The following is a 13,531-nucleotide window of genomic DNA, read 5'->3' on the forward strand; positions in this document are numbered from 1 at the left end:
AGGAGGGAGAGAGGTTTGAGAGTTCAGACTTGAGATGAGAAAGATGTTGTTTTCTGGCTCTCCTGAGGGAAGATACACACTTGTTCCGAGCTTTATAGAAGGAACTGAGATTGCCCTCAGTTGGATTTGCTTTCCATGAGGCGAAGGCAAGTTGTTTCAGGACAACTGCCTCACCACAAACTTCAGTGAACCAAGGGCGGGAGGAAGGGTAGGACAACTGAGGACACTTGCTACCCCTCTCACATTTTCTCCCTCCACATTCGACTCCTCTCCCCCACCCTCAACCCACTCATCTCTCCCTCCACTCCGCTCACTCCTTCCTACCCCACTTCCTGTTCTCTACCTCATTCAACCCCTCCTTTCACCCACTCCTGTTCCCACTCACTTCCCTACCCTTCTTTTCGTCACGTTCCTCCCCATTCTCGCCACTCAGCACGTTCACACAAATCCACTGTACATGCCATTGAAAAGTTCCCTCCACCTGGAGTGTTAATGGCACCTTCCACACCACCAGTCAGCTCTGTGAAACACTGGCAGGGAATTGAAACAAACATTGCTCTCTCATCAACAATATCTAACACAACCAGTGTCCCAGGAACATGATGATCATTGTAATATTTATAATATTTTGCTTTTGATATATATATATATATATATACATATATATATATATATATATATATATATATATATATATATATATATATATATATACATATATTTTATAAAACACTTTGTGCACACTATTAGTGAACATGATAAATAGTAACAAGAGGACAACAGCAGCAGCAACACGTTAATTTAGGACTGTAATACATTTTATAGGTCCATGAACACATTTAACACATCAACCAGTTCTCCATAATCCTTTCTGATAATTTAATGCAAAAAAAAAAAAAAATCTCCAAATACCTGTCATCATAAAGAAAAAATAATAATTAGAAATGTTAATCATACACAAAAATATTTCTAACATGACAGTAAAAACATTCATTTGTTGGGGGGGAAAGAGGGAGGGGTGGGGGGGGTGCACGGAATGAAATATTTATAAACATCAAAAAGCAAGTTACTCTCGAAAACACAAAGTGATATAATATTACACTTTCCATGACAAAACTATTTCACTTCACAATTCCCACATCATTTCCCATTCGTTTTCACTCGAGTCACGAGTTGTGAAACCACATTCAATGACACGGAATGAGTTTTCGTCCACACGTTATCAAAACTGATGCGCGAGCATGTCAAGCGACCGCACTTTGAGCCATGTACAAAAAGGCATGTAGTTCCCACAAGATGGCACAAGACGTAGATTCCACACAACTACAAACGTCATTTGCACATCATTTTCAATCAGCGTGTAACGGATGGTCGCGTGCACAGAATAATGAGGCTTGACATCCCTTAGAAAAGTTTGTGCAACCTTTGTCATCCACTCGGCACTGAAGACTGAAAAGAGCTAATACCGACCCAAAATAGGCAGTCATCATGACTTGAAATATATTTATCTCCATTCTCATTCTCCCTTCACTCTGTGCTCAATGCTGAAACCAAATCCAAAAACTTCTGAGCTCATGTCAGGCCATTTGTGTTTGTTAATGGGCCTGAGCTGGCAACAATGCCTACAACAACTCAGCTTCAGGCCAAGCCCAGAAACGTGCTGGCTGAAAGGCTGCAGCCTGGCAATGGGGTTTTCATTGGTATTCACTTGGTCTCCAGCATAGGCCCACCTCTCACTCTTGTACAGCTCCGACTCTCGAACCCTGTCTCTCCAAATGCTTCAGCTCAACAGGTGAAGCTGGAGGAGACATCAATGCCATGGAGTCCTCAGCTGTTAAAAGAAAAGAAAAAGAAAAAAAAAAGAGACCAAATTAGATTGGAACCCAGACATGGTACTTTTCAGCTCATTCTTTAAACAAACAAATATTAATGCTCAAAAATGATAACACCACCAACTCAAAGGTTACGTGGTAGAGCGCATACCTCTGCCACGTAATGTCTGATCCACGAGAACATATCGAGCTTGTGATGAATTGAAGGAGGTGACGCGTGATCACATGTCGCGCGGCTCGCACACGGGACAGATAAAACCGAGATTCCGCGCGGTCGGTGGGATTGTCCCTGGGGCATTGTCATTTACGGCGGAGGTTCACTTGGTGCTCGTTGAATGGTAAGAATTGAGAGTATACCGGACTCCGTGCTAATTGCTGATTTATTTTGCGGTGATCGACTGCACGTGTATACCTTGCTGCACATGTACTCCTTGCTGCACATGCATTCCTTGATGTGTCTGTAGAAGCGGCTTCAATCAAGTGAAATAAAGCCTACACTCCGAAGGTTTTTCCCTCGCATTCATTTCAGAGCTCAATCAATACATTTTTGAAATATCATGCTAAACAGTACTATATCGTTGTTGGCCTAATCTCAATGGTGAAGAATCACTTGAAAAATTAAATAATTCTCGTATCTAGGGATTCGGATCTTCACCAAAATCGAATCAATTCTTCTACGTAGCACTCCCAACCTGTCCACCAAGTTTCGTGTGAATCCATTCATAATTTTTTGAGATATTGGGTGGTCGCGAGACTGCCGTTATTCTCAGGTTTTCCGTCTGTCTGTATGTAATGGACAGCTCTGGAGGCCAGAGGAGTCAACCGATTTTGATGAAACTTGACTGGTAGGTTCATACCAGGATCTAGTTGAATGCTTTTGAGCACCGTTGCTATGGACGCCACCGTTGCCTAGCAACAGGACTTTGAAATTTTTTTAAAATCCGAAAAAAAAATATTTTTTCGAAAATCAAAAATCAGCTTCCACACTTTTATGTGCACTATAATCAACCTTTGTCAAAAATTTTCAGCCTGATCCGTCAAAAACTATGAACGGTATGCAATTATATTACTATATGCTTTCACCCCAACGTTCGTGTTGGGATTCCCGAATGTAGGGTTAGGGAATTGAACACAAATGATGAATGGACAGTTGCTCGTCATGTTCCCATATGGAACAATGAACGGCAAAAATGCCATCTGATGTGTTCTCTTATCTATATATTTCAAATTCGCCTTAGTCTAGCGACCACCCATCTCGCCTACCGGCTTGTTGTACTATATATCGTTTTTGGCCCCATCTCTCAATGGTGAAGAATCACTTTAAAAATTCTCAGATCCGGATCCGGATCTGGATCTTCACCAAATTTAAGCGTTGCTGTCCTTGGTCACCTACACACACAAAATAATTCAGTGTCAATGATTGCTTGAAAATTGTGGCCAAAAATCGTGTGACAAACAGACAGACAGACAGACAGACAGACAGACAGACAGAGACAAACACGACAGACCAACATATTTGGCGAATTTTTTTTTTGCCAAGTCACAGACAAACAGAAAGGTGTGAAAACATAACCTCCTTCATCTTCGGTGGCAGAGGTAACTAGTATTGCTGCCCAATAATCCAGACTGAGGTTCAATGGTTTGACCACCAAGTGATCGATCGAGTGACTCATTCATTTTTGAATACGAATGTTCCCAAAAACAACCAGTTTTGTGTGAACTTGAAACAAACCTTTGATGGTGAGATCACCTGGTCATCAAAATGGTTGACAGCTAAACTAGTTGGTCGTACCTTCACTTTAAATAGGGATCTTCCCAACTACAACCAGACATTGCAAATGTGTGCTTACGCTCCGGTCGTACTCTTCCCAAAGGACATACCATGTTCATCGATACATGTTCAAAAATTGTTCCTCTTAACCGTTCATATGAACGAAGACCGAACAAGGACGTAAATTTAACTCACAGTCTTTGGTGGTCACTCGTGGTATGACGAGCTGCCCATTTCGTGAGCGTAAACTCGCCCTGCGCCTGGCTCCATCTTTGCTCGAACCCAAGTGCAACCGCCGCATGTGGAATATCACCACAGTGGCATTGAAGGCTTGCTTTTATTATTCAAAAACAAGACAAAAACAAAAATAAAACAGAAAAACAAAATCACACATTTATGTTGGCATATTTATATGAATTTTGCAGTAATAACAAACTATTTTAAACCAGAGCATCTTTAGTATGGATATAGGTGGTAGGAAGAGAAAGGGTAACCAAAACTGAGGTGGAGGGAGGTGGTGGAGAGGAAAATGGGAGAGGTGGGGATGCAGAGAGAGAGAGGACACAGAGAGGACACAGAGAGAGAGAGAGAGAGAGAGAGAGAGAGAGAGAGAGAGAGAGAGAGAGAGAGAGAGAGAGAGAGAGAGAGAGAGAGAGAGAATGCTTATACGATAAAGGGGCGTGGAGAGGTTAGACAGATGTAGCTGACCCCACGTGAAGGTGGGATTAATTGGGGTCATAAATTTTATGTTATTCTCCACAAGTTCAACCGCTCACTATGGACGCAAACAGAAGAAAGAACACAGAGCCAGAACATTAACAAAATGAAGTTATATTATTTCACTACCTCACTCAGTTTTACAATAACAGTTCCCATTCTTCATACAAAGTTATAGCTTTGTTGATAGTTATATAAAGTTGACTTTTGCAACAATTATGAATTTCATGGTTACACAGACATGTACAGATTATTACTCAAAACAAGACAATACTATACTGGCACTCGGTGGAGCGTTTACGTCTGCCAGGCTGAATCATTTATTGTTTGTATCCCACTGATAGGCCAGATTTGCATCCGGACTTCAATCAAAATGTAATTTGCTTGTTATTGTCACCTACCCAACTCATCTACCAAGTTCCATCGAATCGAACCCACCCCCCCCCCCCCCATCTAAACATACCCAGCTCTGGCCTCAGCTATCTCTCTACAAACCAGTGTTCTTCAAGCCAAACTTTCTCCAAGTGTCTTTCCACTGCATTGCCCTTTTTATGACCACACCAGCCAATCAAAAGATGCATAATGATCTGGAATGTTCTGGCCAGGATGTTATCTTTGCTCCCCCAACATAATTTTAATTATTTTGGTGGGGGTGCCACCAGTGTATCTTGCGATTAAAGTTTTTAATGCACCCTCTGCTCTCTGGCTTCTGACCCTCCCAAGCAACTCGAGAATGAAACCATTCTTCCAATATCCCCTCCTGGATACATTTCCAAAATCCAGACTTACCACACACCTCAACTCATTTGTTCCACACTTCACACCTCTACGGAACTGCCTTCCAGCGGCTGTACTATGCCATCCGTCCCACCGGGGAGTTCAAGCAGGCAGTGCCCCACCACCCTGCGTCACACCTTCTCCCAATCCTGCCCCAGGATGTTTATTACCCCCATTAACCCTTCCCAATCCAACAACCATCTTCATTGCTAGTCTCTGTCTCTCTCTTTCATACCCTTACTGGTTGGGCTCAATTGTTGCCTTGCTACCCCACTGTCAGTTTAACCTTATTGTTTCAAGAGCCTTGCTCTTCTTGAGACAGACATAGAGAGACAGAGACAGAGACAGAGACAGAGAAAAACCTCCAAGATCAGATCAGATCAGATGATTTTACTATTTTAAAAGCAAGAAACAAATATCAGGCGAAACTATTTGACGAACATCAAGCCTGGGTTTCCTTTTTCCTTCCTTTTTTTGTGTTACAAAACAGGAAGTTAGAATATAAGACAATAAATGAAAAATAGCAATTGTTCTTTGTAAAGATAAAGGAGTAATTTACCTTCAGGAGTGATAAAGTGCAATCAAAATGATAAAGCAAGAATAAATTACCTTCCACTTGCTTTTGGCGAAATTCTTGCGCATTTGCTCACTGACCGAGCCATGGATATTCTTGTGCAAGGCCGTATCACCAGCGATCCTTGGGGAGGTCAGAGGCATGACAAACCAAGTGAAACCATCAATATGAACAAGGAAGCCAACGCACACAAAAGCTGCACCTCACGATGCATTCACACATTTCATGAGTGGGCGGACACAAACATGGTAACCTGCAAGTGAGAGGGTTGAGTAAGGTCAGGTTAATGGAATACAAAAGATCATGGGTAGGCAGAGGGATGAAATGTGATCGAAGTGCACCACTTCCTTGAAACCCTGGAAGGAAGAATAGGATTTTAACTCTGAGGATACACTTCCAACTTAATTACAAGGGCTTTCCTAAATGTTAAGCTAACATATTCCATTCTCATGAAAAAATGAAATGGCAATGACAAAAACTTTCATTTGTATCAAATCATTCTACATCGCCTTTGTCCCTGTCAATGGCATTGAAGTACCAGCTCCTCAATGCCAGAAAAGAAACCGTCCTTCTGAATGCGTTCTCAGCACAGTCAATGGGGTTGCACCAACCTTCACTGATGAAAATATATGTTCGCAACATTTTTGAAGTGCTTACTAAGCTGAAGCTCTTGTTTTTGTTTGCTCGTCACTTCCATTCAGTGGTCTTACCATGGGTGTGCAAGTGCTTCATCACAGCTGCTGCGCTTCTCAGGATCTTTCTCCATCAGCTTTCGGATGAAGTCTTTTGCTGAAAAAGCACGAGGAGGTGTAAGCATGCACATGTACTTTTGGCTCATGTAAAAGTACACTGGTATCTCATGTCCTTGTAGTTTTTGGGGCATTTGTGGTAACATAGTCCAAGCACAGGTACGTACGTAGGGCAGACCGTGACATTCATAACAATATTGTCCAAGCACAGGTACGTAGTCCAGACTGACTGTGCCATTTGGGGTACGACCGAGATTCACCATGCATTCATTGCACCGACATTCATTGTAACATAGTTAAAGCAGCATTTCGCTTTTAATCTTTAAACAACCCTACATCAATTTACTGAAAAAATACCGCAGCAGGTACCATCACAGGTAAACTATCCCTACAGGGACTGCAGTGATTAAAAAAGAAGGTCCAATGCCATCTACATAGGGCAACTTGGGAGGAACACAAATTGCTTGCGAAAAAGCAATCCTTTTCAACTCCAATAAAAACATTTTATAAAATATTCATTTCCTTCGCAAGTGTAACAATAATATTGCACTTTATAATAATTCACCTGCCTGATATAAACATACCAGAATCAGAGATGGCATCCCAGTAGGGGGAGTCAAACTCAAACTCTGCTTTCAGAATCTGCTCAAAGAGTCTTGCATCGTTTTCATCGTAGAAAGGTGGATAACCACATAACCTACAAGGGCAGACAATGAAAGGAGAAACAAACACATGATGTTAAATGCTTTTATAGTTCCTTAAATGTGTGAATTATTATGATACCGAGAGTCAATGAAATAGCAACATTTGATATTTGTATTTATTAGCAATGATTCTTAAAATGCTGTAATTTCTATATCTCTTCATATTCCTTTCTACTGAGGTGTAGGTTCCTTTATTTGTTCGACTCAAATATTCCTTTCCACTTATGGAATATAATATTCCATAAGACTTTCACATGATGCAAACACATTTTCATGGATCCAACTCCTCACCTTCCCCAGCGCGCCGCCCACTCGACTCTGCTTCCCCACCTTCTGTATCGACCTTACATGTCCAACTTCCCGGAATGAATGAAGCACCTATGTCTGTAGATTTACGTTCAAGATTGTCGAAGGAGCTTGCATGTATAAGGGTAAGATTCTTTCTCGTGTGACACTGCATTGCTTTAAATATGTGCTTTTGTTTAACAAGACCTTTCGTTTCCAACCTGCTTGATTGTCTCTTTCTCCATTGGTTAGACAGGAGTGTGCAAATAGTGAATGGGAGTTTTGCCATGCAGTTTCATTACGGTCAGACTAGCCGACGTCCCACTTACGATTCCGCTCGGCCATACAAAATTGATAAATAATGTTGGGGTGTCGAGTGCATGGTTCCCTACCTAGGGGAGTTAATTTTTATGGAAGGTGATGTGGGAATTGGATGCGAGGACCCTATCTAAATTAATCATCTCAGACGGCGACCGTGGTTACTTAGGAAGCCGTCATGCCTTGGAGTTATCTGTGACTCGTCGGTTTTCAGGTCAAAGGTCGGGAAGCGGGTCTGAGAGACCATTCGTGACCCGGCTGACAAGCCCATAACACTTTCATTCCTCATCCAGTTACAGAGGGTTGACAATAACCCGCCAATACATGGCGGCAAAGGACTCCTGTTTGGCAGAAGGTCTCACTCCTCACAGTCGCTATTTATTAAAGGATTGACTTCTCATGGTAAGGTCCAACATTCCATATAATTTCTCTTCCCTCCCCATTTCCATTGGGTTTGTTTGATCACGGTTTAATTAAAGTAATATAAATTTAAGTAATATAAAATGGCTGTTTATCAGTAAGCTGCCTGAGCATTAAAGGCTGAATTTAGCTTTGTTAATTCAAGAACCAGTCAAAGATTTATCATGCTGTCTCTAAAAACTTTGCAGATTGCTTCAGCAAAAGTTTACACTGCATTTCATGCATCAGTTTATCCCATCCTAACTGAAGCAATCTTGCCCTCAGATGCATCCGCCTACCTCCTTGCAAACACCAGAATCACCCTTGATGTCATCTTTGTCAGTTGAAGGATAAAATTGAGGGAGACTTGGACAAACAATGGGTGTGGGGAGGAATGGGGGGCAGGAAAGGATGCATTGGGTGGTCAGGATAGATGCAGAAGGGTTTTGGGGTTTTTGATGTTTTTCTGACGTGAAAGAGTATAGGAGAACATTGAAAAAGCAGAAAGGACAAACATTTTTAAAAAAATAAAAAAATAAAAAAGAGATACGGGATGACAAAACAACCTCAGAACTGAGATGATTTAGCTCCTTGCTATCCGAGTTGGAACAAATTCCAAATTCCTGGTCTAACCTACAGAGAGCATTGCATCAGCAGCACAACCGCACCCTCAGCCAATGATGCTCCCCTGCAGCCGAGTGCTGCAGACGAAAGAAGGAGCAATTTGCTAACCCTTCTCCGTTTTACTGTGATAAATATCAAGAGAAGTGAAGCCTCTCGAGCTACTGGGTCTCAGCATCAGATATAGCCTGTCCTGGAGAGGCCACGTTCCATTTTCACATCTTACAACCAATTGGGCACACTCTGTCAAACAAAGTCCATTCTTGCAAGGCATTTGCATGTAATGTAAATAGTATTGCTTTCTACTGATGACAATATCATCTCACATCCTTCTTTGCACTCCTGGATGCCAAGGTTGTGGTCATCACTGGAATCCAACATCAGGAAACAAGGACACAAGACCTGTTGATATTCCTTCACAAACATATTTGTGATCTTTTTCTTCCTTTCATCAGGCACTGCACTTTCTGATAATCTATCAACCATCTTTTCATCCCAAGTACGCATTTATGTACTCGTCTCATCGGTCGGCATCCTCCAAAACTAAGCGTTATGACTCATCTCTTCCTCTTTGTCCCGCTTGAGGAATCATCTCTCTCTAGCTATCGCATTTCAAAACCATATTCTTAGCAGCTTACCACCATTTCATAATCATCTTTGATAACAACCTGGACTATTTTTCACTCCCACTATACATTTTTGATTACACATTTATTGTCCCTGTTCATCACCATTTTTAAAATATTTTTTTACATGATGTGAGGCTCAGAGTTGAGCCCTCCCCATGGATGCCAACCCATATGCTCTTATCTTTTTAAATGCTGAAAGTCAAGTAAGGAAGCAGCACAAACCATTTTTAAGTCTTTGGTACCAATGACTCAGTAGGGGGTTTGAACCACTGACCTCCCAGACTCGGAGTTGACGCTCTAACAATTACACTACCGAGTTTTTTGACCCAAAATTCAGCTCTCCTATGTACCTTGAAAACCGTGTAGAAAACAAAGTGTCCATGATTATTACAAGCAAATCAAATACTCACAGTATGTAAGCAATAACTCCGATGGACCAGCAATCCACCGCTTTACCATAGGACATCTGTGCCAGGATTTCTGGAGCTGAAACACACGGTCACAAGTCGTTAACTCCTTTCACTACCTTCGTAAATTTGCATATTTCCAGCCTTCATCCTGTATTCATTTATACGAGCAGGGACCCGAGAAAGTTCCACATTATGTAACATGTGACCAAGTCGTCAACTTGCCACCCCCTCCCCCCCCCCCCGCCCTTCACAACCCCCAAATCCTCAACCTTCGCCTCCCAACCCCAAATCCTCACCCTCCCTCTGCAAACCTTTAACCCTTCCCCCACCACAACTCTTCAACCCCTCCCAAAGCCTCAACCCAACTGTGTCTCATCTTTGCTCTTCCCCCACTCACCTCAAATCCCAAGTCCTCACCCTCCCCTTCCTCCTCCCAACCGTAAGGCATCAATCCCTCCTCACTCAAAGCCACAAAACCCCCGCCCCATCCGTCAAGATATGTGGAAAAATATATGTGACCATGAGCATGTCATTGCCCGTCATAGTAACCTGTCCCACTCACAATATATATATATATATATATATATATATATATATATATATATATATATATATATATATATATAAAATATGTATAATATTTATAAAATATATATATATATATATATATATATATATGTATAAATACACACACACACACACACACACACACACACACACACACACACACACACACACACACACACACACACACATACACACACACACAGAAAAGAAACAGTATGTGACAATAAATGACCCAAAACCAATTATCTTCTTCCTGATGCATACATACACATCATTAAAAGTAAATAATGACCATGGAAAAAGACCATTTTTAATGACATGGTTTTAAACCTTGCTTTAGAGAATGCCACATAGTTATTTGGGTTGTGTATAAGTTCCTCTGGTAACTTGTACATGTTGCTGCGTTTAAGCCTGAGGAGTAACTGCTGCAAAAGCTATCTGTCTGGATTCTTCCCGACATCTTTATTCTTTGCTCCTTTCACACTTTTTTCGAATTTTTTCACAATTCTCTTTATTCATTGTAATTCTTGCTTTTTCTTGTCTTTCATCTCTTTTACTCTCTATTCCTCTCTTTCGTTAGCTCTCAGGAGAAGTGAATTCTTGCAGAAATTTTTCTGTAAGGCCCACTTGGCTGCACCTGGATGCGTTTGACGGTTGTGGAGTAGCGGCTGAAACCCAAATCCTATCCAGGTTCCTCCTGATGACTCAATCTTTGCTCTTTACTTCTTTGTCTTCCATTTGATTAACAGACCACAGGTGAGGCCGATTTTCACAAGGCCCGTGATGCCCATCTGCTCAAAATCCTTTTAACTGTTGCTTTGGTCAATTTACAATGAAGGGAAAACTTATATGGGGAGCATGGCAATTGTGAATATGAAAACTCAAAAGATGTCTGACTTTGCATTAGCAGGAAGCACCAACATGGTGGCCGTATGATATATTTTTCTTTCCAAATTGAAATTGTGGGTGGAGTCAGAACAACAACTTACACACATAATATACATGTGTATATATCCACACACACACACACACACACACACACACACACACACACACACACACACACACACACACACACACACACACACACACACACACACACACACACACACACACACACACACTGTTATATAAATTAACTACTGTGAGTGACATCTGATGTCGAAAGTGCAAGTTTGCCGACTTGTTTCACTACGTCTCAGCAGTTTCTCAGATCTAGTTAGATACAGTAAACAAACCAGGTGAGATGTTTGAAGCATCTCTTCCTCATCACTATTCATTCCAAGTGTTTCATCCTGGAGTGCAGGATTATATTTTTCTGGCTCTCATGCAAACAATAGAATACCAGAGGATTCGGGGAATGGGGGAGGGCAATCGTGGATGGATAGTGGATGGCTTTTGGTGACCATTGATAAGAAGGAAAGATTGAGAACATATTAATCAAGGTCTTTAACCACTAGTACGTCTGGAAAATACTAACTCTTTAACCATTAACAATGGTCACTGTTATTGGTTTGTTCAAGAAAATTAAGAAACCACCACTGGTTGATAAATCATTATGGCTGTATTCAGTGGTGTGCACCAAGGTTGCACCTTTATCCCTCTTAACACCTGCCTCTCATTACATACTCAAAGGACATCCTTCATTCTCTTCTACTGTGGGTTCCCCCTGGACACCAGTGCCTAACTATCAACTGATATTTGATCGTGTGTACTATTTGATGCATTTACCAACATATCCAGGTGTCCCACAGGCAGTTGACATCAAATCTCCTGTTGGCTGTATCTTGGAGAGGCCAAAGTCACTCAGCATTATCTTGGAGTCCTTGTCTTGGCTGTAGTACAAAAGGTTTTCTGGCTGAAGGAAATGTAAATGGTGAAATGGAGTCAGGAGTTAAGAAGTGATTTAGAAGTTGAGCAAAATGAATGGCATAAGTGATTGACAAGCAACTGAGGCACTCAAAATGGATCATGAAACCCCGTTTTTAAATATATATGCATAAAAACAATACCTTGATGTAAGTGTATTAGTAAATCCCCAAAAATAATATCCGAAAAAAAGATTCCAAATATAATATTGTGTTGGAGTAAAATGGAGGATAGATTGGACGATTTCACAGATGTAAGATTAAATGTGGTGTAATTTCTATATATGAGAAAGCATGTCAAGCACGTGTTTGAAGAGACCTCATTTCCATGTCCCCAGTGTGTCTAAGGCCTGCCTTTGCCCGCTCCCTCCATTATTGAATCATCCCTGTTGTTATCTGTCCTTAAATGGCATTTCTTATTTAGTTGAAAGCCAATCAGCATGGCCCATGAGCACGTGCCATAAACATGCCCATATATGGACATCTGGTGGGCTCCAAGCTATCGAACTGTCTGTGATGTGGAATTTCCCTGGCTTACCAATCAGCGCAGCCCATAAATCATCTGTCAGGCACGTTAACCAATGGGGACGTGTCACGGATGGTTCGATCACACCTGCAGGAGTTGCTGCCTGTTGCTCGGTAGTTTGTGGTGTTTCTCCTGCGTGCAGTCGTGTTTCTCTTGTCCTGGGCCCCTTCGTTGTGGAGCAGGCCATGTATGGAGAAAGTGGCTGGTACCGGCATGCAGGGCACAGTTTGGTCAAGCCCCGAGCCATTTAGCTGAATTCTAACAAAGATCAAGACGACGTGTGCAAGCATTGCATGTGGAGCACGTTTTCTCTCTCCATCTCATCTTCTCCTTTCTTAATGTCACGTTTCCCCGAGTGCAGGAGATAAGGCATATTGTTAAGGCTATCGTGGATCCAGGGGCACATTGTGTGTAATTTATGTAATTTATTTCGTCCCATTGGTTATTGTTCGTGATCTCACCACTGTGTGGCCGTGTTTTCATCCTCCACGAGGGTTTTTACCTGCGACATGTCACAGGTCCACAAGTCCTTCACATTGCTGTTGTTACGGTTGTTGTTGGGGTTATTTTTGGGGTCGGTTTTAAAAAATGTGCCACATTGGGCAGACAGCTGCCGGACCACACCCACAACCGTCGCTTGACTCCGCCCACCACAGCACCCAGACAAAGTGATATGGCCACCATCTTGGTTTTCTGGTCGGCCTAATGGCCTGTAGGAGTCTACTAATTATACACTGTGCAGCCTTGTTTAGATGGTGTGCGAGTCACGATGAGGAACCCTGAA

General features: G+C 41.9%; 1 protein-coding gene across 5 annotated transcripts in view; it reads right to left on the bottom strand.

Moving 5' to 3' along the window:
• Window positions 1-778: 778 nt before the first annotated feature.
• LOC147019777 (calcium/calmodulin-dependent protein kinase type 1D-like) overlaps window positions 779-13,531 on the bottom strand; it is a 66,649-nt gene continuing 53,896 nt past the window's right edge. For 2 of the 5 annotated variants that reach the window (XM_085894482.1, XM_085894483.1), the window contains 7 exons: window positions 12,085-12,211; window positions 9,787-9,862; window positions 7,005-7,117; window positions 6,382-6,460; window positions 5,707-5,794; window positions 3,799-3,937; window positions 779-1,831 (listed from right to left, as the gene is read on the bottom strand). In XM_085894482.1, the coding sequence (XP_085750608.1) occupies window positions 1,734-1,831; window positions 3,799-3,937; window positions 5,707-5,794; window positions 6,382-6,460; window positions 7,005-7,117; window positions 9,787-9,862; window positions 12,085-12,211 (720 nt within the window). In that variant the 3' untranslated portion in view covers window positions 779-1,733. The remainder of the gene's footprint in view (window positions 1,832-3,798; window positions 3,938-5,706; window positions 5,795-6,381; window positions 6,461-7,004; window positions 7,118-9,786; window positions 9,863-12,084; window positions 12,212-13,531) is intronic. The other 3 variants (XM_085894487.1, XM_085894484.1, XM_085894485.1) reach the window with 3 other exon arrangements.

This window comes from Eptatretus burgeri, chromosome 9, assembly GCF_056783735.1.
Source record: "Eptatretus burgeri isolate ZD-2024b chromosome 9, Ebu_testis_v1, whole genome shotgun sequence".
Classification (NCBI taxonomy): Eukaryota; Metazoa; Chordata; class Myxini; order Myxiniformes; family Myxinidae; genus Eptatretus; species Eptatretus burgeri.